Source organism: Melanerpes formicivorus, unplaced genomic scaffold (genome assembly GCF_026170545.1).
Source record: "Melanerpes formicivorus ecotype bairdi unplaced genomic scaffold, bMelFor1.0.p_v2 SCAF_92, whole genome shotgun sequence".
NCBI lineage: Eukaryota > Metazoa > Chordata > Aves > Piciformes > Picidae > Melanerpes > Melanerpes formicivorus.
The window spans coordinates 550520-577980 of NW_027142444.1; the positions used below are offsets into that span (position 1 = coordinate 550520).

Genomic DNA, 27461 nt, shown 5'->3' on the forward strand with positions numbered 1-27461 from the left:
CTAAACATGCTCCTGTTTAACACTTCATGCATTATTTGATGCCAGTCTTGAAAGCCTCCTGAAAGCTTGATGGAGAGAGGCCCTGATGGTGTAATTAGTCCTGCAGCTCCTTGTGTCTTCACAGGACACCCTTGTGCAGCAAGCACCGCAGGGACTCTCTGCATGAACCTAGAGCAGAGCCTTTAATGGTACAGCTACTAGAGGTCACTGGCATTTGCCATTTCATTCTTACACTGTAACACATTGATCTCTCAAGGAGACTGAGGCCTCATTCCTCCAAGTACTCTATAAATTGTGGTTCTAGCCCTAAAATGTTGAAACTGGAATAAAGCAGAGGCATCACAGGTGATGAATTCTGGTGTGTCTGGAAATCTGCAGTGATGCTGGCTGCATCACAACACAATTTTGTATTGTGCTGAGAAAGCACAATAAGGTAGCTATGAGGACATGGTCTTCATTGAACAGAACTTGCAGCAGCACTCACTGATGGCTCAGAAAGCCCCTCCATAGTCATCATGATGAGCATTCCTGACCATGGCAGGGGTATTGGAACTAGAAGAACTTTAAGGTCCCTTCCAACTCCAACCATTGCATGATTCTGTGTCAGTTTGTGCATTCTAAATGTTTGTATTTGCCTAAAAGTGTAACCTGCAATGTGGAGTACAGCCTCTGAATCATCCCTGTTTTCAACTGGCTAAGAGTTTTACTATTTGTCAGCCTGAGTAATTGTGAGTAGCATAGCAGAGCAAGTCCAGAGGCAAGTGAGCCCTGGCAACAGAGTTTGGATGCTGCTTTTTCGGTAGTGTCCAGCTTCACGTGTTGCTAGAACTATAGGTCTGAAATTCTCCAGAAGGATAAGCATATTTAGTGCTTCATGATGTAATGCAGACCTTTGAATTCCAGGAAAAACAACACTATATTTACAGCTTGTAACTAATAGTTGATGTGGTAAAAGGAATTATATTCATATGGTAAATGACTACAGGCTTAATGTGCACCATATGCATAGTGGTGGGATGATGTCCTAATATATCACATTTATTTACCTTGTTTGGTTGCTGGAAAATTAACTGTTCAGTTCAAAGCCTATACCATATAAGAACAGAGTAATGCAGAGGATATCATAATTTGTAGTCTAGAATAAAATTACCAACTTAAATGTTATAAAACTTACTTGGTCAATGTAATAATCCTGTATAGGGGCAGGAAATTATTTGGTGTTTCTCTAAATTCTTTTAACACTAGCACCACATGGATAAGCATCACTCCACTGAGTGCAGGAATACTGTTTGTGGTTAGAATCATGGCCTGCTTCACTGAAAAGGTGTCTCCTTAAACAGTGACTTCAGAAAAGACAAGTGAGGCATATGTGCTCTGAATTTGCCATCAGTGTTGCCAGTCACATCAGTGCATGGAGGTGGGAAGCACGTAGCCTGTGCAGTACACTACAGGTTTATCTGCTTTGAAATTAACTTTACAAAAGCAATCAAACAGCTGAAGCTCAGACTTTCACAAGGACTCTTACAGAACAGTGTTGCTCTGCATTTTTCTTATGTTAAACAGCAATGACAACTGAATATAGTATTTTTATGGCAAAAAAGAACTAAAACCTGAACCTGCCAAGTCGAGCTCATATGAAACCTCTCATCTTGGATCATTTTTTGACCACAGTATGAAATAATAGTCTTCCAGTTGCACCAGAGGTGCTATTTCTGTGTGAAATAGAGCCTTTCATCTTCCAGTTCCACCATAGGTGCTATTTCTGATTGAAACAATGCCTCTGTTGGGGGTTTTGGTTTGGGGCCTTTTTGGTTGGTTGTTGTTTTGGTTTATTTTTTTCCTTTTCAGTTGAAGTTTGTCAGTTTGTTCTCTTGGATTTACTAGGCAATGGAATAATTATAACTACAAAGCACGAGGAAGAAATACGGAGCAAATAGATTCTTTTTTTAGCATAAACAAGAACAACAAAAACCCCACCAAAAAAAAGGCCTCTTCATAAAGCTGGTTTAGAACATTCTCAACTAAAAATGACAGTGCTTTAAACTTCAAAGCTGGTATTTAAGTAGCAGTTTATGAAGTCGGGATGGTGCAAATATTAAAATATTAGTGTAGGCTGACCCTGGCTATTCACCTGCAGATCCTTTCCAGGGGCTTCAAAAAGGTCTGTGTTCAGGGGGAGGAGTCCTGCTGAATGACTTCCAGGACTTGCAGCAGATGAATCCCTGGTAAGAGTGAACTCATACCAGAAAGCTTCCTGTTGCACATGCCTTGGTGTAGGAAGTAAAGAGGCTGGGGATTATTGACTTTTGAAATCTAAATGGCAATATCCAGTTCATGCAGGCCTGGTGAATCTTCTTTGCTTTATTTTGGAAACTTAGTGAACCTGTTCTCTTGACACGACGTGCATGAAGAATCTCCTCCTCCTACTGAATAACTGGAGTCACTTGTTGCACAGCACGACTGTGGGAAGCAATACAGTAAACCTTGCCTGGATTGTATTTGCTGAAATGAATTCTCCAAGATAAATCTAATTATCTTTGCTTTACTGAAGAAATGTGGCAGCTCCACAGCACTTTTTGGTGGTTCCTGACTGTGGGTTTTTCTTCAGGGCAGAGTGCTGTGTTGTTCAGAGGTCCTGTTCCTTTGTCACAAAGGCATGGCTGAAGTGCTGCGTGCAAACACAAGACCATAAGGCTGTACTTTTGTTGTAAAAGTGTCTGGCAGGTGGGAGGTGCTTTGAAGGAAGGAGAGCAAATGCTGTTGGCATTTCATTAAGAGCAATGACATTGCTATGTAGTACGAAAAGCTGACATTGATTCATATGAATGCATATTTGCAAAACAAAGATTATTCCAACTGAACACTTCTGCAGTGTTGTGTAGCATCACTTCAGTAAGACCTCATATCCATCCCAGAGCTGGCCCTGTGGCACCAGTGAAACCAGCTTTCAGCCCGTGGGCTGCCACTGGGTGTGATCCAGAAATCATGCTAATGTGCAGAGTTTGTGTCATACAGGCATCACTTGGATGCAGTTAAACTCTGAAACTTGCTGTACAATCATTGTAGAAGCTGAGCAGCAAATTAGCTCTCTGGGTTTCCTGACATTCTGCTGCAAGCACTCTTGCTGAGATGTCAGGTGTTCTGTTAAATATATTGGTGCTTCTCAAATTGATTTCAAACTTCTTTGTTTCCTCAGGTTTTTATCACATGAAGCAACTTCAAAACTGTGAAACTTGTCAAATGATTTTTAGAAGACTTTTCTTACATATTGAAAGTGGTTGTGTTGATAAATCCTTCTGAGGAAGTAGCTCAATCACTAATTTTCTCAAGAAGGAAGTACAGATATAGTTAGGTTAACTGGTGCTTCGTTTAATTTGGATTTATATTGACATAAAATCACATAATTAATTTGCCATTTGAAAGTGCTCTACAGCCTCTGCAATCAGGATAATAATTGAGAATTGACTGTTTGGCTGTCTGTGACTTATCATAATTAACTGTCCTCTCAGCATAAAAGGAAGCATACTAAAATATTTTATATTTTAATGTGTGGCCTAATATTATCTCACTCAGGAGTAATGGGAAGAGTGTCTCATATTTCATTCTGAAGGAAGTTTTTCCTGTCCACCTCTAGTTTGTTTTTTTTTCTAAGGGAGATATTTTTCTTTAAATAAGTTCCTACTGAACAGTAATAAATACATTTATTAATAAACACATATATGAATAATAAGCAATAAAGGAGTAAGTGGTAAATCAGAGACACAGCTCTTGCAGCTCAGTGCTGGCAGTACAGAAAGCTGCTACCTCAGGGATTCGGTTGATGGATTTAAACTGTCGCATTTTGGTTTGTAACATCACTGAAGCTGAAAAAGCAGCAGAGAAAGTCCTAGCAAAACAAACCAATTTCTTGTTCCCCAGCAGGCCATATCTTCTTCTGGATGTCATTAAGCTGGAAAAAAGTTTTGTCTTTGCTGTAATCCCACAGTTCCTTTTCAACCATCGTTTCCACACGCCTCACATTTTCCCCCTGAAATATCACCATAAGCTGGCGTGGTTTAATCTGTTCTTTTATCTTCTGAAGCTTGGATTTTATGATTTAAAATCTACTTTAGGCACTTCAGGAAGAGTGGTATTTTATGCTCTTTTCTATGGGAAAAGAGCTTTGCAAGAATTATTTATTGAAACATAGGAGAGCTCTTTTGAAGTAATTCGAATGGTTGCTACAAAGGTAAAATAGTTCATTACTGAAAGGCAACTCCACTTACACCTCCTGTGACTTAAATGTGTCACTGACAGCATTTGTCGCAGCGTGGATGTGGCATAAAGGTTCTTACAGCATTCAACTTCAAGTAGCAATCCAGCAGTGGTGTAGACTGAGGATATTATATGCTGAGAAAAACATGGAAACCTGTTGTGTCTTGGCTGCTAGTGCTAGGATCTGAACTATTTTTACATTCATTTGACTTGATCGTCTTCCTTAAGGATCTCCATAAAGATGCACTGAGTATTCTTTTCAGGCCTTAGTTAGGGTTTGCATCAGTGGTCGTAAACCTGCTTAGCAGACAAAGACTGTCTCCCCTTTGAAGTCGCTTCCCCAGCTTTTCAAAAGGTCTGCGAGCCGGTTCCCCTAAAACAATGTAGAGGAGTGTGAAGTGGTGCCCCTTAAACCAGGACAAACTAGAATGTTCCCTTCGCGTTATTGAAAACCATGACAATCTTCTGAAGCAGTAACAGTTAAAAGCATTCTGAGAAATCTGTTCTGCTCTACCACCAGCTTTTAAGTTGACCCTGTTATTTGGAAAATCAGAGGCTTGGAAACCCCTAAATACTTGACATTCTTATCAAAGGAGCCAGCCTGACTTTTCACAGGACTCCCTCTTTTACAGTATTTGTTCAGGTCCTAGTTTCTTTAAAGATACCATTCAGATTTCTTCTATTTGTTACAGTAAAGTCTTCCTTTGGGACAAATGGAACTTAGGAAGCCGTTGATATCATTTATGAAACACTCATCCTGCCACCTGTAGATTCACAATCTAGTGTTTGAAGTCAAGTCCAAACTCTTACAAAGACTTAGAGTATTACTTTTGTCATTTCACTGTTCTGTGGACTGTGACAAATTTCTGTGCTCAGTTTCTGCTTCTTGTTTGTAAGACTCTTATCTCCTACGTTGTCATGTGTATAGCTACTGGCAGCAGGTAAAGCCCACAGTAATGTAGTTGCTGTCAGCAGTAAGTTTGCTGGTTTTGTCTGCTGTTTTGCTATCTTATTTATCTGCACCTCCTGATAATTCATTCAGCCATTGCTTCTTGTAAGCCCTTCTGATTCTAACATCTTACCCTCATTACCTTCAGGACGACGCTGAACATTACAAACTACCCTGATTCCGAAAGCTTCATAAACATTTGCAGTGTGTAATTAGATTAATTCCTTGCTGATCCCTGCAAGCATGTGTGAAATGCAATCTCTGAAAGCAAAATAAAGCAATCAAATCAGAATTCCAGCATTTTGCTCCTCCTAGGCAGCTCATTTTAAAAGGGAAAAAAATATCGATTTTTAGGTGCACAAAGCTGCCTCTCTTTTTATGGCTTGGGGACAACGGGGAGACAGAACTGGGTCAACACAATTAAATTGTTACTAAATATTGGCTCTCAGGGTTGCTGTTACCTTTCTCCTGAAACTGCAAATTCATGGCTTTCCCACACAAGGTGCATTGGTGAACCTCCTGAAGTGACTGCCCCGTGCTTAGGTGAGGAAGGCTGAACAGAGCAAACTTTCTCTAAAAGGTTTGTGAATGTCCTTGGGCTCAGCCACCTGAGGAGTACCTAGAGGTCGTTAAAGCCTCCCCTTATGCTTCTAATTTGTTGGGAGCTTTCCTTTTGCTTCTGAGCTGTCTGCCGTACTTCCTGGGTTTGAGTGGGTTTGAGGGAACAAAAGCAGTGGCTTTTAACGAGTAGTTAGGAAGAGATCAGGGAGAATTCAGCAAGCTGCTCCGGAGCACTCTCAGATTTGAAGTACCGTCCATGCACGTGTATGCCTCATATATAGTGAGAGGGGGTGTGTGGATTTGAGAGCAAACAGATCTGCTTTGCAGGGGTTTGTGGGTGGAATTTATGGTAACTGCAGAGCAAAGCAGATTTGTAACATGGTAATGAACTAACTATATGGTAATACAAACCCAAAACAACATCAAAGAAGCAAACAAACCCCCAAACAAAGAGAAAACCACACCACCACCGCTGTGATTGCCATGAAATGGTAGAGAGGGATCCAGAAAAATGACCTGAGAGTGAAGTTCTAAAGCTGCTTAAAGAGCTCTGTAGCGTTTGCTTGCCCTTTCTGCCTCCTGACCGGCGGATTGGTTTTCTCTTTAAATTTCCCTTAACTTTCTCTTTAAATCTCTTTTTCCTGATGGTATCCATATAGGCTTGATTTTGTACAAAGAGAATCTCAGAAACAGCTAAATTAAAAAAATACAGGTCTATTTCATGGGAATGTCAGACAGGAGATGGGTTTGAGTGTTCTGATTGTATAAACTCACCTGGAATTCACACTGATTGTGGTCCAAAGCCACATCTGCCAGGAAACTCAGGGTGAGGCTTCAACACCATCATAAAATAAAGTCAGTCTCTGGGTGCTTTACTTCATCTTTAGGCACTCTAATGGTCCCTTTTCAGTACCCAGTGCAGTGACACCTGTGTCACTGCAGAGAAACCCCTAAACTGTGTGCTCCAGCTGCTTGGTTTCACTCCAGAGCTGACTTTTCTATCACTGCCTGTGGGCAGACGTGCAGGCTGGGATCCTGTGGCATACTGCTGCTGCGCTGTGCAAACGTGAGTACAGAACAGCCACATGCAAACAGCAGCATTAGAAGAGATTTGTAAGGAACATGAACTCCAAGAGCAAGGAAACTGCAGATGCTGCAGTGATGGAAAACAGTGCTTTTAGAACTGGACTGTAACCAAGGGTTGCTTTGATTGTGTTTTCATTGCAGGTGATTTTGCAACTCCTCGAGCTATTTTGACAGGACATGACTATGAGATCACATGTGCTGCCATTTGTGCTGAGCTTGGCCTGGTCATAAGTGGTTCAAAAGGTAAGGGAGCTCTTGGCATCTCTTTCTGTTGATGAAGCTATAATCCTGATGCAAAGAGGAAGATAGTCTCAGGTGGCAGAATTTACTAACTTTAGGGTGGGTTTACGTCTAACCTTTTTATAGTTGCTTTGGAATTTGAAACCTCTCTTTAAACACGTTAAAGGTGAGGGTTATTCAGACATTTCCAGGAAGAGGCAACCACATCAGTTTCCCTTTCCAGCCTACTGATTACTCTCTGTTTGTTTATCCAGGGTGTATTTGCATGTAGCATACAGTTGGATACAGCTCCTGACTGCCAGGATTCTTTAGAATCTGTTATGAGTAACTTCTCAGGAAGGGAAGCAAACACTAGTTTCAGGAGGAAGGGAATATGGCATCTTGCTTGTCTGAGGAAGGATGTATGCAAACTCCCAGCTCACATTTCTAGTAATTCTGTTCAGGCTCTTTAACCCTAAGCCTGTGATATGCCCTGCTTGGGTTCTCAAAGACCTGCTTATGGCAGGCAAACTATAAAGAATGATGTTGATTCATGGGTGTTGTTTATCGTTTTCCTATTTGCCTGTCCACAGTTACTTTCAAATTTAAAATTTCCTAGCATTAGGGCCTTCCTGGTTTAGTAATTGCAATGTACCTACCTGGAGTCACCCTTCCAAAGTTGGGTGTACTCAGTATATTCACCTGTGTGTCTCTGGTTCATGTACACAAACACATGCAGGTGTCTGTCTGAATACATTGAGAAGCAGGATGTAGTGGGTCACGTATGGGTTAAAATCTTACTAACACACACCTCTAGGGTACCTGCTGCATAAACTCATTCCACACTGTGTCTCTGTACATTTTGTAAATCTCACTTTAAGTTTCAGTACATTTATTTTTGTGCTCTCAAAATTAACTACTTGAGTTTTAAAGAAAATCCACCAAAGAAATTCTGCCAAGTCTCTCACTAGTTTTGATAGGTGCTCTGCAGTGCCTTACTATAAAGCTTTAAGGGACAAGTTGCTCATTTACTCTCTGGGACCCTTAAAGTCACAAGTATCCACTTAAACCTGGTGGAAATCATTATAGTGTGTTATAATAGTGATTACCTAAGTAGAAGTCATTATTAATTATTTGCTAGATGGTGTGTTTAAATGAGCAGGAAAGTCAATAATGAGAGATTTTATTCTGCCTCACTAGAAGGACCGTGTCTCATACATTCTATGAATGGAGATCTACTGAGGACGTTAGAAGGTCCTGAAACATTAGCAGGTCCCCAAAACTGCCTGAGACCCAAACTTATCCAAGCTTCAAGAGAAGGCCACTGTGTCATATATTATGAAAATGGCCTCTTCTGTGTATTCAGCGTGAACGGGAGACTTCAAGCCACTATGGAAACAAATGACAAGATAAAGGTGAGTGTACTCTGTGTGTGCTAAGATCTCTAGGTTCCAGTATCAGCAAGAACTGTCACTGCTGTCAGTGCAGGAGTTGTGTGGGGACTCTACAGCCAGGCCACAGAAATACATAGTAATAGCAGCATTTGAAACCAATATGTGGTTAAGGGGACCAGGTACTCCTAGTAGCCCTGGGTTTAATTTGAAAATAACACTGTTCACAAAGTAAGGCACTTCCTTCAGTTGCAGAATGCAGACATAACTGACCAGGAGAAGACGGCCTACCTCTTTGCTTTTGAATCTGAAGGCAGGAGCTCATTGGACATGCTGGTGTGCATCTCGGCTTTGCCTTTTTTGCCATCTGCATTCCTTCATCTTGGCCTGAGACAGCATGTGTTGTGCTGAGCTGCAGGAGGTTTATAGGCATGTGTCTGTGTTTCAGCCCTTTAGCTCTTTGGTGGTTGCTGGGCAGGCAGCTAGGTTCTACATCTTTAGCTGCAAGAGACATGGAGCAAGTCCAAAACTATGCAGGAGGCATTTTAAGTTTGTGGCTCTGTGGAAATCATGTTATAATACAGAATGCAGGTCTTTGACAGTTCCCCTGAAATAGTACCTCTGAAGCAGAGCAGAACCTGCCAACAACACTGCACTGAAGCAGAAGTGTTAAAAGAATACTTTTCCTTCAATTAAAAATATTCCCACTTTTTCCTTTAATGAGTCAAAAAAGGGAAGGGAAGAGAAAAAACTGAAGCATTACCAAAGCAGCTATTAAGTTGAAGAGTGCAGCTGAGAGAAGAATCACGATGACATTGCTGGGTCTGCATTCAGACTGCCTGAATTATCTGTGCCATGAGTTGTAGTCTGAGAGGCACAGCGTTACAGAATGGTTGGGGCTGGAAGGGACCTCTGAAAATCATCTGGTCCAATCCCCCTGTTCAAGCAAGGCCATCTCAAACCAGTTGTCCAGGACCAACTCCAGGCAGCTTTACAGTATTTCCAAGGATGGAGATTCTGCAGCCTCTCTGTACAACCCTTGTCAGTTCTTGGTCACCCTCACAGTGAAGAAGAGTTTCTTACATAAAAAACTGTTTAACTATTTAACCTCAGCCAGAGGAGACTTTATTGTTGTAACATGTAGCAGTATTATACCTCCAAGCTGTCTTTCAGAGCCCAGCAACACAGCTACTGGGATTTCCAATGTTCTCTTAAGTGGAAAACTCTCAAAAGTTGTTCTTCTATTTGGACTAGATGTTTCAGGAGGAAAGTGCCTCTTTGCCCTCATGTCTGCTCTGCAGAGTTACTGAAGTTCTTTCAGATGTCATGCAGACTGGTGAGCGTGTGTAAATTTGCACCGCTTCTCTCCACTCTGTTGATCCCAAGGCTGAAGATGGCAGCCTGTGTCAGTGTATGTGTAGGAAATCTTCGTTGTTTCTGCTTCCTTACTCGCACAGAACAGGGAATGCTCCATTACCACTGAAGCCTCCTGTGTAATTTAGTGTGTCCCACTTCTAAACTCTTGTCTTACACTATACTTTATTAACCCAGCATCTCTGTGTTTTCAGAGTGTCAAATATATTGGTGGTGGAGCATGCAGAAACAACTCTCTGTAGGTTTCTTTTCCACAGTGGGAGCACTGCCTGTGAGGTGAGCAGGCATGTGTTGCTGTGGCAGCCACAAGTGTGGGATTGAGGCTGGGAAGTGACACAGGAATGTGTATAGTGCTGTCCCAAGCCATTCTCCCAATTACATTCCAGAGTCTTGCTTCAATTTTTAATCTTTCTTCAATTCTCTGAAACTATACCTTTGGCTGTCCTTGCTGTTGAGATTTTCAGCCTACCCTTCATCCCAGCTCTTTCTATAAAGCAAGTACCTATCAGAGTGTTTTCTGTTTTTACAATCACAGTGTTGATAATCTGTCACTTTCAGTTGTGATTATGTTGTCAGCTAGACCAGCAAATCTGTAAAATATCTAGAAATCCCTAGCTGGCTAAAACAATTTCTGTAGTGTTTCAGTCAGTACCCACAGCTTTAGGAATGTTGCTAGAGGCAATGGAAGTTCTGCTCTCTGTGGGCCAGAATTACATATGTACAGGGCTTGGGGGTTGATTTTGTTTTCTTTCTCTCCCAGTGGCCCCAGTTGGGCTTTATGCTTAAACAACCTACAGTGTCTTTCCCAGTGGTTCTGCACTATATCATGGTAGAAGGCAAGTGGCAACTGCATGATTAAAGTAGGAGCATTTAAAATGAATAGTTCCTACCCATGGGCTGTGCTGACAAACACTTTTTGTTGGGCTTTTTTGCCTGAGGAGGTTACAAATGAAGGAAAGGGTTGTAACTGTCTGTAAAATTCTAGGGTTTATTTTCCTGTGGTCTTAAATGTGGAGTTCCAGCTGGAGGGGAAGAAGTGCTGGGGCTGGACCATGGGGCACAGGAGTCTAGCTTGGCAGAGGGCATCACCACTGTGGGTGTCAGGAGGATGAGGGAGAGGGAAGCCCCAGCTCTGGGTGACCTGCTGGTGGCTTTGGGCGCATTGACATGGTGGGATGCAGCTCCTTCCACCAAGGACAGCTTGAACAGAGGCAGTGGGGGTGTTTGCTGAGGAAATGTGTCACTGTCAAGAGAGATGTGGCACAGTTGGTACTTTGATGGAGGTGTTCAAGGCCAGGCTGGATGGGGCCTTGAGCAACCTGGGCTAGTGGGAGGTGTGCCTGCCCATGGCAGTTGGAACTAGATGGTTTTTAAGGTCCCTTCAGCCCAAAACATTCTGTGATTCTGTGCCTCTCAGACCACAATTCATGGCACAGAGACCATCACTTCAGACAGTTGAGGTAGCCTGAATGCTGACATTGAATGAAAGACATTGAGGTCCTGGAGGGTGTCCAGAGAAGAGCAGTGAGGCAGGTGAGGGGTTTGGAGGGCATCTTGTACAAGGAGTGGCTGAGGGAACTGGGGTTGTTAAGTCTGGAGAAGAGAAGGCTGAGGGGAGATCTTCTTGCTCTCTACAACACCCTGAGAGGAGGTTGTAGTGAGGCTGGTGTTGGTCTCTTCTCCCAGGTAACCAGTTGTAGGATGAGAAGAAATGGAGTTAAGTTGTGTCAGGGGAGGTTTAGGCTGGAGACTAGGAAAAATGTCTTCTTTCCTGAAAGAGTGGTCAGGCATTGGCAGAGGCTGCCCAGGGAGGTGGTGGAGTCCCCATCCCTGGAGGTGTTCAGGAAGCTGTTGCTGTGGCACTTCAGGATATGGTGTAGTGGTCATGGCAGTTGGTTATGGTTGGACTCGATCTTAAATGTCTTTTCTATGCCCATATAAATGTCTGTGATGCTGAATCTGTGATGTACCATTGGAGCTGCTGTTTTCCACTGTTCTTATGGACCAATATTCCCAGGTGTTTCTGAGAAAATCCCACACTTTGCAATGGTGCTATTGGGAACAACATTCTGCTTTTCTTTCTTGTGCTACAAAACTGCTGGAGAAATTGCAGTTGCTCTGGGGAAATGCAGAGCCTAATCAGTGCCCTCCACCTGTTTTTGTTTTAAATACTGTATTGCTCAGTGGAGCTTGGCCGTATCACACTACATCTACCATGTAATGTTTAGCTATCTTAATGAATAACTTCACTCTAAATAGCCTGCCTGTTCTGAGAAGTAAAGTTATTTTACCCTAAACAAAGTCTGCATGCTGTTTTACCCAGAGGAACCAATTTATTTTCCTTTCCTGAGTCTGTTTTGAAATGTGGAAGTGCCCACAAGACTCCTGCTGCTGTAAGCCAGGGCTGTCACCATGTCAGCTCTGCCTTGCTACAAAGTGCTGCCTCTCCCAAAGCTGAGATGTTAAAAAGGGATTTGTGCAAAGGTTTGAGGCTTTCCAAGGAAATACAAGCCTTTAGAACATTGCTGAAATCCTGTACTTTGGGGATTATTTGAGAGGCTGGAGCTCACATTGTGAAAAGATCAGTTGCAGAGTTGTTTCAGTTTCGTACCCAGCAGAGTCGCAGCTCAGCTGCGCTGGGAAAAGCAGAACAGTAAAATTGATTCATGTCATCTTCTGTACCACTTGGAGTACTTGGGAGTAAAAGCATCCTTTCCTTTGTTAAATTTGCAGGACATGTCATGAAACTGAAATGGTGACAGGGTGCCCTTTTTCTTCCATCCCTGCCTTCCTGTGTGTGTGCACACATACATGCAGGTAAACGGCAAAAAGAAATAAATCAACATCTTGTCTTCTTGACAAGCCAAAGACTTAGTAGAGTTGCATAGGTATTAGTAAGGGTTCAAAGCCCATACTTTATTCAATGAAAAGATCACAAACCCCCCTGCATGCTGCAGGTAGTGGAAGAGTTAAAGATTAATGGCTTTAATTTGCCTTTTAATATAGCATTTCTTCAGTAAAAGCCTCAGATATAAAACTCAAGTGAACCGTGACCGTAAGGTTAATGGATTTTTATCAGCTGAGTTTCATAAGTGTAGCAAATAATTATTTGTCACGGTCTTACTGCAATTGGAAAATACCCTGAGGAGGCTGCCCTCGCTGTGGAGAGGAAAACCACCCCCTATTGATGTTTGCTGCTAATGAAGAGTCTTTAATAATTGGGTGTGGTGTCTCATCCCATGGTCATCTGCTCCTTCTGATTTTCAACCTTGCCTCATTTTCTTTTCTTGTCCTGTTCTTACTGAGTCATTCTGCTTGTCTAAGAGGGGCTCTGGATGCCTTTCCAAGCTCCTCGGAGCCACGTTTTAGTAGATGCTTAACTTCTTTTTGTAGGCTGATAGAAACAATCACAGAATCAAGTTATGGCTTTCCTGAGGGGAGAAATGTCAGCTCAGAACACTCAACTCTAACCTCGGTCTCTATTCAATATTCCATGCTTAGGTATGGGTGGAACAAGCCTCCACATATCCGGCCTTGTTGTGTCTCAGTGTAGGTGTAAGTGTTGTCATCTCCTTTCCAGGCACAGCTGGAAGATTATCCTTATTCTTTGTCCCAGTGTTGCAATATTTGACTTACAGTCTGTGTCTTGTATCTCAGTTACATTCAGTTTAAAGTTACTGTCTGAAGTAAAATTTCAGCAGTGTGATTTGTTCTGATTGCTTGGGAGCTGTTGCAGTAAACACTCAATTTATAATGGGAAAACTCAAGCTGAATGTAAGTGCTGCACATCATCTAATTCTTAAAGGCTGTGTTTGGCATCATAGTAACAGAGCAACACAAAAATACAGATGTGCAGCATCTCTGACTTCACTTAGGGAAAACTGAGGGTGGTGAGGCATAGGAACAAGCTGCCCAGAGAAGCTGTGGAGGCACCAAGCCTGGAAGTGCTGAAAGCCAGGTTGGATGGGGCCTTGAGCAAGGTGGGCTTGTAGGAGGTGTCCCTGCCTGTGGCAGGGGAGATGGAAGTAGATGACCTTTGAGGTCCATTCCAACCCAAGCCATTCTGTGCTTCTATGATTGTTGCTGCTCACAAAGCAGCATCTTACCTACCTCGTCTGGTTTGGTCTCTAGGCTTGTCAGCAGGCTGGACAAACATTTTAATCTTGACCACATTATTGTGTTTTAGTTTATCTCCTTGTAGTGCATGCACTGTAAAGTCTGGGTATTAAAAAGCCCAACAGCTTCCTTTTCCTGTGGAATCTGAAGCACATTACAATTTTTGCATATTGAAAGACCATAAAAGCAGAGCCAGAAAGTGCCAAAATCGTTGCCAGCTTCAGCAGAGAGATGTTTGCAAGATTCTGTCTTCAGTTCTTTCCACTGCTTCCTGAATTTAAATCTGCAAGCTGGAATTTCACTTGGAGACTATCGACTTGAGGCAGCTTCCTTGCCTTCCAGTGACAATGTTTTACTTCAAGTGGATCAATCTATTGGTGGGATGAGTGTGTTTGGAGTTTTAAATCCATTGCTCTGCGTATCCTCCATTCTGATCTTGTTCTACTGAAAAAGTGTTGTGGCCAGGGAGCTGAAATTTACCACCTGTGAAGGATGAGTATTTGATTAAGAAGCTGCTCCAGTTCAGCTGCTTCACGAATCTCAGGTGAAATGCATTCACTAGATGATGCTTAGCATCTACAGTCTGCATGGATCGTCTCTAGCCCAGGGGCAGGTCACGCAGGAGCACATCCAGACAGGTCTTGAAAGTCTCTAGGGAAGGAGACTCCACAACCTCTCTGTAGCACATTTTCATGCCAGTGCTGCTGGATCCTGCAAATCTAGCTAATTGGAAGAGTCAACTGCTTTGGATGCTCTCATATAAATTCTTCAGAATATGGAATAAATTACAAGCAAAGGAAAACTTCAGTAGTGCCATCTAAGGTGTTAGAGACATTTATGAATAAAAACATTAACTGGGCAGGATACCAGCAGTGATGTGGCTTCTCAAAGGCTTGGTGTGATACCAAGTCTCCCAAGACGTTCCCATCAATGCAAAACTTCTTGTGAAGGCAAAAGAGTGTCTGTGTCTGACCAAGATCCCTGTGATTTCCCCTTAGGCAATTCAGCTGAGTCGAGATGGGCAGTACCTGCTCACAGGTGGAGACAATGGAGTTGTCATGGTGTGGCAGATGTGGGACCTCAAGCAGCTTTTTGCTTACCCAGGGTGTGATGCTGGAATCCGGTCCATGGCCCTGTCGTATGACCAAAGGTTAGAGCAAATTCTGGTCTTCAGAGCTTCTGTACTTACAATTAAATTGCAGTTTTGTTTTGCTGTGGGTCACAGACCTGGTGATTACATTGAAAATTCTTCCTGACATGTCATATTGAGGACAGATCATCTTTTTCAGGATTGCAGCTCTTGGGGGAGTGAAGAGAGGTTGAAGAGCTCTTCCTCTGGCAGACACTGTGCTAGCTTGAGCTATTTACCTGTGAGAAGGGAGGTGGAAGGTTGCAGATGTGCTTTTCACTTTTCTTCTTTTGCTTGCAGCCATAATTTCAGACTTTTGTGTTAAAAATAGCACTGCACAATCAAATTCCCTCCACATGTCCCTCTTTTGCCAGAGCAAATAGTAATTTGCTAGAAAAGTTCTCCACACCAAGCATGACCCTCCCTGAAGATTCCTTCTCTGGAGGGCCATCAGTTAATTGTTTTGGCTGTGTTTTCACATTACACTCTGCAGTGCAGCTGTGCTCCAAGTGCTGTTGTCACAGAAGGATTGTTTGTTTGCAAGATGGATTATTACCATTTCACTTCTACACTTTTAGATTGCTGGCTAGAATTATGTTTGCTTTGGTGGACTTTGTTCCTTTCAAGTAGTTTTGGCTCCTAAATCCCTTGGGGACTGCACAGCAAAGCATGTTGCTGAAACTTAAGCCTCCATTTGCTGAAGTCCACCCTGAGTTTCTTAACATTTTTACCTGCAGTATATTTCTGAAACTCAAATAAAATGAACTTGAATCAGCAAATTCTGTGAATTCCACTCCAACATTCAACTTCTGAAGCATAATTGGAGATTGTTAATAGGCATTTTTGGCAGAGGCTTCCTGTTAAAAGCCCCTGCTGCTAAAGTGATTTTGAGAGCTGGAGTTGCAGCTGTTGAGTTTTACAAACAGGAAATTTTTCTTTTAGAGAATCTTTAAACTGCCATCAGTGGCAGAATCCTCACACCTCAATAACCTGAAATTTCATGTGGACATCTAGGAATGTATCCATGTGCTCCCCCTAGGAACCTGTTCACTCTGGATTGGAAGACAGAAACTCAGAAGAGATTTCCTCAGTGTTTTAGGGAGTAATTACTGAGTAGAGTACTGTATTTGGTGTGCATGACTCTGTTTTCAGGTGACAGTGTGTTGAAAACGTGCTTTAACCTAACACAAACCCAATCAAGATGGAGCCCTTGAATTTAAATGGTGTGATGGTATCAAAAGGCAATGTTTTCATGATCTCCTGTCCAGTCCTTGTTTTGAAGGGGAAATGACAGCTTTTGACACTCTTACCTTAATTCTGGGGCCTTTTTTCCTGCAGAATTTTGTATCTCCTCACATTTCTGATTTTCATGACAAAACTTTAATATGAGGCAGCAGGAAAGAGGGTGTAGAAGCTCTTGGAATTGTGTGCTTGTGTCAGGGTCATGGCTTGTCAAACGTGTCTGAATGACCTCGAGGAGTAGGGCGAGGGTAAGGAATCCATGTGGGAAAGCACAGTGAGGGCTTTCAGGAACTTCCAAAGCAATCAAATTCGTCAGATTGAATCTGAACCCAAACAGAAACATTTCCATCTGAAGTCCTGTGGCTACAGCCCGTTTCTTTATGTAGATCACGTGCTTGAGTGGAGGAGGTGAACCTGAAAGAGCAGTCCTCCTCACCTGCCTTCTCTTTGCCGCTTCACCAGGGCTCATCCCACTCCAACAACCCCCAAACCCCAACTGAGAAGCCAAAGAACAAACCTCAGGAAACCTGAGGTGGCCTTGCAGGGCAGTGATGCTGGTAGACAATTCTGTTGTTGAACTCTCCCAGCATAGCTTCGGCACAACCATGCATGCTGTTACCTGGTGTTGTGTGTGTGCTGTGATCCATAAAGCTGTCAGAGGTGGTGCAGAGGGCAGGGTTACTCAAATTCAGTTTGCTGGAGCCCTAGGAAGCCCAAGAGGGACCCCGTTCTGGTACGTGGAGCGTTCCCAGCGCCAGCTGTCTCTGGTAGAGGTTTGTCCTTGCCCCGTGGGGCTCTCTAACAGGTGTGGTCTTGTGCTTTCCGTAGGTGCATAATGACTGGCATGGCATCGGGCAGCATCGTGGTTTTCTACAATGATTTCAATCGTTGGCACCACGAGTACCAGACCAGATACTGATCTGCAGAGGCAAAGCTGAGCACTGCTGCGGGCAGCTGTTGTCAGAAGCAAACTGAGCACGGCCTCCCTCGGTGTCCTGCCACAGCATTGCTCCTTAGAATAGCTATCCTACACCTGAATGTAACTTCAATTTGCTGGAAGAAGCAACCTATTTTTTAAAGTTAATTGCTATTTTTGTAGACCTTGCTTGACTTTTTTTGGGGGAAGGGCAAAGAAGCAGAACAATGACTGCTGGGTTCTGTAGTTAAAAATCTATATTTTTAGGCATAATGAGAAGTCTATTTTGATCCCTATACGTAAAAGAAACCTAAAGTAAAGATGGTTAAAACTCCCACCCTAGCTATGCTCATAAGAAGTGGGGTTTCCATCTGCAACCCTGAGGAGTATGTGATTTTAACATCATGGGAACGAATGATGATGTTTGGGGAATCTAATCTGTGCTACCTGCACCACACTTGGCCTCATACTTTCCCGAGTGATTGTACTGCATCTGCACTGAAGTTGCTGGGAATCAGTGGTAAGATTTAAATGATGGTTAGTGTAATTTTAATCTTTGCAAATTGTTTCCATCTATGTTCCTGTTCGAGCATGTTTCCAGGCCTAGACAATTAGCCCTTTTTTCTTTCTTTTTTTTCAATGTTTTGTGCAATTAGGAGAGAGAAATCAGGAATAGAGTTTGTGTTACATCGAGTGTGAATCCTTCTAGTTTCTACCTGGCATCTCCTTACAAGCACACCAAAATCTGGATTGTTCCTCAAAACCCACAAAGGCTGTTTTGAAGACTTTAAGGTCAAATGAGAAACCTACAGAGGCAGGTGGGTTCTGATAGGTTCAAGTACCAAAGCACACTTCTGCACTAGAGGGCAGGTGTCTGCTGGTGCACAGCCTCTCTGCAGCAGCGGCACTGACATGTAGGTGACTTGCTCTCCTCTGCAGCACTGTAGCACATGGCATCTCCCTTTCCTGCCACAGCAACCAGATCTTGCGTTTTGCTACCACCAGATCCACTCAGATAGTGCCCAGCCACGTTAATTTACCTCTCTCTTTTAGGACACGAAGAATACTTTATACTAAGGAACAATTTAAGTTATTTTGGTGTTGCACAAATCAACTTTTCTACAGGATTGCTGTGCAGAACTCTGTGAAAATATTTGTGAGAAGAACTGTTACTGTTTTGTAAGTCTGTATTGCATAAAACCCTCCTTTGTATGTGGTGATCTCTGAGTTGAAATTTACATTCCATGTCTGTATGATGCATACATTTCTCTAGCTGCCCACTTACAGCAGTCCCTGGGTTTTCTATGCATTTAGCTGCTGTCTCAGTAATGATTTGGAATGAGCAAATCCAGTTTGAGTGAAGAAATGAAATAAAATTACATTTGTAATTGAGAGCTTCTGTGGGCTACCAGGCTGTTGTGACTGGATGTATATTCAGTGTGTGTTGACACCAGAGGAAGTAGGTACTGTGGCTAAAATGGTGTTTGTGCAATGGCAACCAAGTTTGCTTTCTGCAGCTCTATACTGATGTGGACTTGGTGGCATCCACAGAGTTACACTTTTGTGTAGCAGACAGATGATCTGGTAAGGACAAGGCTATAGTTGTCATGCCTGTGGTGAGTGCTTGGGGTCTTGAGCAGAAACATTGGTTATGCAAAAAGTTTTCTCCACTTTTTCTTAAGTCCAGGAACACTCCTGGCCTTGTATCAGACGATTCTGAGGGGAATTAGTAAACTCTTTGCATTTGTCTCAAGCCAGGGCTGGGGTCCCTAGGCTAGCTAAAGGAAAACCCACCCAAACACAGGTATGTTTTGCCAGATGTAAATCCCCAAAGTCTTCTCTTTCTGGCCTCCTGCTCCAGTTAGAAAACATCTAATTATTGATAATAACATTTGGTCTTAGAGCCAAAATGTTTCCTGAGGAGTTGATTTGTTCTAGAAAGGGCCCTCACTGATTGTGAGATGCTGTCCCAGACTGGCAGCTCAGCTGTCTCTGTGCATGCCATCCTGAGCTGCCTCCAGCCAGTGCAGCCTGGTGTTTTGCACATCCAAAGTGCTGCAGCCTGCCTGTGGAAAAGCACATTCCCACTCACTCCGTGAGCAAGCCTGTGAAGACACCTCCCAGCCTGGGCTGCTTTGCTGCTTTGGTGAGTAGGACATACCCCTCCTTCCCCGGGGGAACAAACGTACCTGGGGCGCTGCCAGCCTTCAGCTTTGGCTCTTTGGGATGTGGTGACCAAAAAAGGGTTAACGTTCCACAGCTGGCTTTGTTAAGCTCTCCAGAGCAGCACCTGTGCCAAAAGGATTCGTGGGCGTTAACCTGCAGCCGGACCTCAGCTAGCTGCCGTTTGCAGGAGGTTCCCGAAGAGAGAGGGCTGAGTCCTTTGCTTCCTCAGCACTCCGGGGGAGCGTTTCTGAACGGCTGACAGTCTGGGCTGCCGTCTGTTCGGGTAAGTTCAGATGGAGTGGTGCTGGCTGGAGTTGGTGGCAGCTGGAGGGCAGCGTTTGCTGCTGCCAGGAGCACGGCTGCTCAGCGGCACTGCTGCAGGTCTGGTTTGTGGGGAAATGCTTGGTGCAGGTAGCCTGAAAATCCCTTCTGTAGTGTAAAACTTGCTGATCTAAATGTGTAGGGTCTGGAGAGAGGTGATGGTGGTCAGAGTGGGGGCTTTCTGAAGGAAGTTCGTGGTGTGATGTTACTGCAAGCAAAGGTAAATGAATGCCATACTTCTGAGGTCTCATCAGTTCTTGGTTGTGTTATGCTGTTATCAGAAAGCCCCTACACCTGGAAAGCCTCCCAGGTGCAAAGTGTTTGTACTTATTCCTGTACCTGGGCCTGAGGTACTCTTGGTAGTCCCCCACCTTTTGCAGCACCTGGTTTCTGTTAAAACTGGTGGTTTAGCACTTAGCAGAATCAATACCCAAAAGACCCAATGTGATACAAGAGAATACAGAGTTACCTGTGGATGTTCTGCTGATGGAGGTTTTCATGGATTAGGAGAGTTTAGAATTGCAGATGAGGGCTGTGTAGCCTGGAGAAAAGGAGGCTGAGGTGAGACCTCAGTCTCTACAACTCCCTGAGAGGAGGCTGTAATGAGGTGGGGATTGGTCTCTTCTCCTCAGTAACAGGATAAGAGGAAATGGCTCGGGCTGCACCAGGGGAGGTTGGGCATTTGAAGAAGCTTCTTCACTGAAAGGGTTCTCAAAGCCTGCTACAGGCTGCCCAGGGTGGGCTGTGTGTGGTTGAACCCCATCCCTGGAGGTGTTTCCAAGAGGCAGAGATGTGGTGCTGAGGGACATGGTTTGGCACCAGCCTTGGCAGAGTTAGAGAATGGCTGGACTGGATGAGCCTAAAGGTCTTTTCCAACCCAAACCATTCTGTTTCTATCAAATGTAGTGTTTTATACCCAGGCCATTCCTAACTGTGATGAACTTACTCCAGTGAACCTGCCACAAAGGCAACTCCAGTGACTGCTTGTAGCCTAACCCTTGTCAGCTTCAGACACATCATGGTCCATACCTTTATTACCCTTTCTATGCCAAGATGCTGTATCCACATCTTTTGGCTCTGCCTTGGCCTGAAGTTATCTGTTGGCACTTTTTGGTCTGTTCAGGGATGCATTGCTTACCTCTTCAGTAGCAGCTGGTGGATGTTAGTGGATGGGAAACCCTCTCAGGAATTTTAGGAACTTTTTGTGAAGTTACTAGGTACCTAACTGTTCAGTCTCTCCAGAGAGGTTCTGACAGCATTTTCTCTGGCAAAATAACCAGGGTCTCAAATTAAAGAATGACTTCTTGGTTTGTTTTTTTAATGAAGAAAGTTTATTGCAGGTCTGTCTTTTACAGTTCTAGTAGAAAGTATGGCTAAGAAAGAAAATGAGCTATGACCAACTGGTAAGAACGAGCAAAGGAAAAGAAGCAGCTGAACACATACCCTAGTGAACTAAGCATTATGTAAAGGTAAAACCTCATCTATCCTGTGACTGCACATTAAGGATGGCTGCTCCCCAGTCCTTGTTTCCAGTGCCTGCACCAGGTGAAGAGGGGGATAGCACTTACAACCCTGATGGCTGTTGATGGCAGCTCGTGGAGTAGCTCACCCTAGAACTAGCAACTGCTCCATTCATCCTAGCTGAGAGAACATGCAGCAGGCTTTCTGTTCACAAGCCCAAAGTCATTTTCTTTTCTCTGATAGGTAGTTTGACCCTGGAGAAGGGTGTGAACGGGACACTTAGGGTTAGGAGTGGAAACAGCTAGAACAAAAAGTCTTCCTTGGCTCTCCAGTCTTTGTCCAGTGCTCATGTTTACATCCCAAGTCACTTCATTGAAATTCATAGCATCTAAACACTACCCTGCAGCCTGCAAGTCAGGGAACAAACTCGATGCAAACCCAACCATCCTACCCTCTGCCTCCAGTGCTTGTCTCGTGGTACAGTTAGTGCACTAAAAAACTGCTTGTGAAAGCTTGCTTCAAGTTTAGTAGAAACTTGGTTAAAAACAGAGGCATTGGAACAGAAGGTGAATCTTCATCTCTTGTCTTCCTCTCCCATGTCTGAGAATCCTCAGCAGAAGAGCAGAGCAGGGCCTGCTTGTAGGGGTGAGGTCAGGCTCATCATTTCACTGCTCATACCAATATGGTTAGTCTGTGTAGAGCCCGAGGCTGTGTGAAATGCAGTTAATTGACACAGACAACCTGAACGTCGTCCAGCACTGCCAGGCTCCTTCCCCCACTGCTGTGCTCAAGAGGAGGGCAGAGAGCACTTGAGACGCAGGCAGAGCCTGCCTTGGGCTCACCACGGGAGCTGCTGGGGGACTCAGAACACTGTCCTGTGGAGTTCAGAGAAATGGTGGCCAGAGGGCAGGGAGCTTCAGCTGGGTTTGCTTTCCTCAGTCCTAAGCACCAGGCTGATCCCCAGCAAACTCAGGAGATGCTGAGGCAGGGAACGTGGGGGATCAGAGTGGCTCAGAAGCAGCAGGGAAGAGAGTCTTGGATCCAGGCAGGTGAGGATCCTCAGCTGCAGCACTCACTGCAGAAGCTTTCTCCGTTCCAGCTCTACAGAGTCCTGGCAGCGCTTGCTGCAGAAAATCTGACTCTCTTTATCTAGAGCTGTGTTCTACAAACAAACAAACCAACCCCAGGCAGAAGATTAGAAAAGCAGTTAAGTCAGAGCCCTGCCTTAACTTAAGGGTTAAAACAATCTACAGACACTGAGTGCATGCCATGAGAGCCAGAAGAAAAGGAGAAATAACATCAGAAGTCTCACCTGGCAGGAATTGTAGGGTTCTGTGGGGCTGGCTTGGGAAAACATAAGGAGAAGTTACCTTGCAGACAGACACTTGTCAGGGTGGTGAGAGATTAATGTTTTCTCTTGCAAGTCTGATGTGGAAAAAGTATGCTCTGAGTGGTTATGGGATGGCAGGAACTCCTCACCTGAGCCATCAGCAGCATTCTGTGCCTGTGCTGTTGCAGACACAAGGTGTCAGAGGGAAAGCTTCATCCTACATTGCTGGGACAGAGGGGATCTGTGTGAAGGGGACAGGTGAAAACCTAACCATTTTCTGTCTGAAAGAGGGTCTGCTTTGCTGTTTCTTGTTGGGATTAGGCAAATGACCTCTCATGAAGGTGGCACGGGGGCAGAAGTTAATTTTGGAATACTGTATGTGTCCTGGGCTGCATCCCCAGCAGCATGGGCAGCAGGTGGAGGGAGAGGATTCTGCCCTTCTGCCCCCCTCTGCTGAGATCCCATCTGCAGTGCTGGGTCCAGCTCCAGAGCCCCAGGCAAAAGGAGATGGAGCTATTGGAGTGGGTCCAGAGGAGGCCACAAGAATGATCCATGTGCTGGAGCACCTCTGCTATGAAGACAGGTTGAGAGAGTAGGGGCTGTTCAGCCTGGAGAAGAGAAGGCTCCAGGCAGACCTTCTGGTGGCCTTGCAGTGCTTAAAGGGGCCCAGCAGAAAGCTGGGGACAGACTTTTGAGCAGGGCCTGTTGTGACAGGACAAGGGAGGACGGTTTCAAATCTATCAGACTATAGATATAGATATAAGGAGGAAATTGTTTATACTGAGGGTGCTGAGACACTGGCCCAGGTTGCCCAGAGGGGTCACAGATGTCCCATCCCTGGAACCATTCCAAGTCATGCTGGATGGAGCTCTGAGCAACCTGCTGCAGTGGTCTCCTCACATGCAACAAGTGACAGGATAAGAGGAAATGGCCCCAGGTTGTGCCAGGGGAGGTTCAGCTTGGATATTAGGACAAATTTCTTCCCCAAAAGGGTTCTCAGGCACTAGCACAAGCAGCCCAGGGAGGTGGTGGAATCCCCATCCCTGGGGGTGTTTCCAAGAGGCAGAGAAATGGTGCTGAGGGCTGCGGTTTACTGATGGACTTAATTAGCAGAGCTGGGTAATTGTTGGCTATGATGATCTGAAAGGGCTTTTCCAGTGCCAAGCAGCCTGTGGCTCTGTGAGATGAGCAGCTGAACTGTACCTAGGCTAGGATCTGATTAGCTGTGGTATGCAGTGGTTTTATCACTAGCAAAGCATTTCCTCTTGTGTTTGCTGGGAGAAGTGTTGGGGAGAAGAAACCCAACAGGTTTCTGCATTTTCAGTGGCAGGGTTAAGTTATTTAACAGGGAGAGGAGATGCTTTCAGCTAATGCTGGCAGTGATTTCCTCCTGTGCTGTTCTCACAGCAGCCTCTCAGGGCTGCCATGCTTTGCACGTAGCCATAAAGAAGAGGTAATGATGCCCAGAGGTGTCTAAGGAAGTAAAAATGTGCTGTTGTACCAGTGTCCTATCAGGCAGAGTTACACCTGCACTCCCCCAGCATGGTCCCCAAACATGGCCCATGGTCCTGAGCCTTGAGGGTGTGCTGAGCCTTGTGATTTGAGTGAGATACTGTGAGGGATTGGAGAGCCTGGTGGTGGTGGGATTGGCAGACTCTGCTGCCTTTGGGTTCTCCAGATGATGGTGGTGACCCAGGTTAGTTGTTCTGGAGAAAAGAAGGCTCCAGGGAGATGATCTTGTGGCCTTTTGCTACTTAAAGGGGCAGATAAGAAAGATGGGGACAGACTTTTTTGGAGGGCTTGATGATCTTAGAGGTCTTTGCCCACCTTTGTGATTCTGCGCTGTCAGAGCTCAGAGTATTTCAAATATGCATCACTTAAGAGGAAACCTTTGTGTGTGTTACAGGTTTTCCCTTGCTGTTTTTGTGCAGCTGTAGAACTCTTTCCACTTCAGACTGGCCGAGTTATTTCTCCTTCCCTCTTGTTCCAATGGAGAATGTGTAGTTTGGGTGCAGCAGAACAAAGCGTCGCCGTTAGTACGTACCAGAGCCTTGGACCTACTCAGAGGAAAGCAATGCAGGCGTTGGGAAAGGCAGAGAAAGGAGGGAAGCAAGGGACAGAAACTGGACTTACTTTAAGCAGAACTAACACCATTGCAACAAATAGAGATTTACAGAACATTTTGAAACTGACCAAAAAAGTAAATTAGCTAAAAAATAATCAGTACTGAGCTGAGAGCAACATGCTTTGAGGGAGCAGGGGAGCCTCCTGGGCAACAACACTGGAGTAGGTATGTGCAGTTTTACTGATCTGCCACAGGATGGTATTATCTGCATTGGCCAGATGACAATACTGGAATGAGGTGATGCTAAAAAGGGATTCCAGTACATGTGCAGGTGGGCTGAGAGCAATGAGCTGTAGACATGAGAAGTGTAATGCTCTGCGGGGCTGCGTCTGGATGTCTGTAAGCAATGAGCGCTGGCGCGAGTGAAGGACTTGGTACGTGTCAATGCTCTAGACAAAGCAGGGCAAGAATAACAAAGTGGGGGTTGAACCCTCAACAGAGCACAGTGTTTTGGACAAGAGGTCACTTGTCCCTTCAGCGAGAACTGGAAGCCGCATTCAGAGGTTATTTTGCATTTACATCCTTCCATACCTGTTAGAAGGAAATAAGGCAGGAAAAGGGCAACTGGAGAGCTTTACTGAGGTGTGCTTTCATGGCTGGAGGCATGTCAGTAGCTAACAGCATCAGAGAAAGCCCCACGCCAAGAAGCCAGAAGCTATGCTGTGTCAGAGGTCTGAGACAGGCTTAAGTGGCATGCAAGTTGGAGAGGGGCTGAGAGTTAGAGTTCAAATTGCTCTGATTACATGTAGTGCATTTTATACCAGTGTTCAGCTTCAGGCTTATCCATAGTCTCAAGAGTATAAAGAATGAAGCTCTGAAGTGCCTCTCAAACTGTCAAGTCAAACTGTCAAATAAAATGTAGACAACAGCATGAACCTGAAATCCATTTTCTGACTTCTCTATTTTTACATCACCACTTTTCCTACATCTAAGTCTTTTGCCTATTTAGTTGCCAGAAAAGTACTTGCAAAAGCAAGTATCTGTGTGCAGAAATGCAACTGACTTCACCTACTTCCAGACGCTGAGAGGATTCTGTGCTAGCTGGCGGGGACTAGGCTTGGAGCCATTAATACTAATGGGGAGAGGTGGAAATCGCTGTGATGGCACGAGCAGAGATGGTTTTATTATTCTCAGTAACTGAAGTGTTTCTTAATGACTGCTTTTAGTAACCATTTTTCTCAGAGGATCTTCAGTTACCAAAAAGAATAAACCCAGTTCATCTGTGTGCTGGGTCCATCCTGGCATCAGGCAAGAAGGAACCGCAGGAAGAAGAGTGGCAGTTTGGTCTCTGTAGCAGTTGCATGGCCTCTGTCCAGTTGCAAGTGCACTCCTGAGCACCGGAACAGGAAGCTTCATGACTCACACCTCTACCTTCTGGAATTACTGTGTGCTCAGTTTAACTAGAGGCCAACAGGGTTCCTTTGTGTGCCTGGAGGAAAGTTCTCCATTAGGGATATCAGGATTTAGAGTGGGACAAAATGAACGTGGTACATATTCCATACTAGAAGAAAAGTTTCTGCAGTGCAGCCTGGTTTCTGGGCAGGATGCTCAGGGTCAAGCAATAGTTGGTGGGGAAGAGCCTGCTTGGCTAATTAGGTGGTCAGGATGATTAAAAAATAAGACAGGTTTTATAATAAGGATTTAAATCATTAATGAGCTCCATTCCAATGTCCAACTTCTTGGTGCTGACATGTTTCTGTTTCAGGCGGGTTTCACAGCTCAGCCAGCAGGCTGTGGCAGGCTGGTTGCTCTCAGGCGAGGATGAGACTAAATACAGCCTAGAATTAGAGACTAGTCTAGCTTGGTTTTGCTATTCTTGCACCACACAAGCTCCTAGAGCACTGATAGGGAGGTATGTAAAGTGTAATATCAAGGGAGAAGAATGTTAAATTCTCTTACCATGATGACAGAAACCCCAGCAGATGTGTTACTGTGCTTGGGTAGGGTGTTATTAAAGTGCTGCTTCAGTTTACCTGTTACTTCAGCCTGCATATTATTCTCCTGAGAAGCATCATCCTGCACAAGGATAAACACAATATTCCATCATGGGGAAGAAAAACCACTCTAAATTCTGTTTGCATGTGACTCAGTAAGAATGTTCCAGTGTCTCCAGGTGCCTCCTGGTTTTTAAAGCATTCAGACAGGCAGCCCAGAAGGGGATGCACTCTGCTGTGTGTGATGGTTAAGGCAGAATGACAGAGCAAAGGAACACAGTGACCACAGCGGTGTGGATGAACTTCTGTTCCTCACATCACCGAGTGACACTTAGACTTTCAGTCCATCGATTTGTCCCACAACTGCAAGCTCCAAGTTTGATGTAAAAATAAAACGATTCAAATCATGTTAAACCCCCATGTTTAGCTTTAAGGCAGCATCATGTCCTGGGGGTGGAAACATTACAGAGGAGCATAACTAGGTTGGAAAGGAGCCCTTGTGCATGGACACACTTGGATTGTTTGATCATTGTCAGTCCCTCTTCTAAAATGTGTTTGGAAATCACCATTGTGTACATTTGTGTTTATTAATTAATGAACTGATGTTAAAGCAATAAGCAACAGGCCTTGGTGTTCCCCACTGCTGCTGTCCCAAGAGGTGATGGATACAGCAGCCTCGTGCCTCTGCTGGCTTTCTCTTACAAAGCTTTGAGAATCAGAAGATTGTATTTTAAGTAGCACTGCAGCAAGCAAGAGGCCAACATGCACACCAGTGCTTCCACAGACACATTTCTGAGATGATTTTTCCAGGCTGCATGTGAAATAACAAGAGAAATAGCCAGGGGACATCTGCCTGCTGTGTTCCAGCAGGGTTACAGCCACCCCCA

The 27461-nt window shown here is 44.4% G+C and overlaps 2 protein-coding genes across 11 annotated transcripts in view; one reads left to right on the top strand and one right to left on the bottom strand.

Annotated features, from left to right (window-relative positions):
- Positions 1 to 18629, top strand: part of LRBA (LPS responsive beige-like anchor protein) — a 315739-nt gene extending 297110 nt beyond the window's left edge. For all 6 annotated transcript variants that reach the window (XM_068165720.1, XM_068165722.1, XM_068165721.1 and 3 more), the window contains 4 exons: positions 6992 to 7093; positions 8270 to 8484; positions 14949 to 15100; positions 17150 to 18629. In XM_068165720.1, coding sequence (XP_068021821.1) covers positions 6992 to 7093; positions 8270 to 8484; positions 14949 to 15100; positions 17150 to 17240 — 560 coding nt within the window. In that variant the 3' untranslated portion in view covers positions 17241 to 18629. The remainder of the gene's footprint in view (positions 1 to 6991; positions 7094 to 8269; positions 8485 to 14948; positions 15101 to 17149) is intronic.
- Positions 18630 to 21031: 2402 nt separating this feature from the next.
- Positions 21032 to 27461, bottom strand: part of DCLK2 (doublecortin like kinase 2) — a 58535-nt gene continuing 52105 nt past the window's right edge. For 2 of the 5 annotated variants that reach the window (XR_010990794.1, XR_010990793.1), the window contains 3 exons: positions 26540 to 26656; positions 25402 to 25484; positions 22259 to 22347 (listed from right to left, as the gene is read on the bottom strand). Coding sequence is in view for 3 of the 5 variants with exons in the window: in XM_068165766.1 (XP_068021867.1) it covers positions 22258 to 22347; positions 26540 to 26656 (207 nt within the window). In the remaining 2 variants the exon portion in view is untranslated. The other 3 variants (XM_068165766.1, XM_068165765.1, XM_068165767.1) reach the window with 2 other exon arrangements.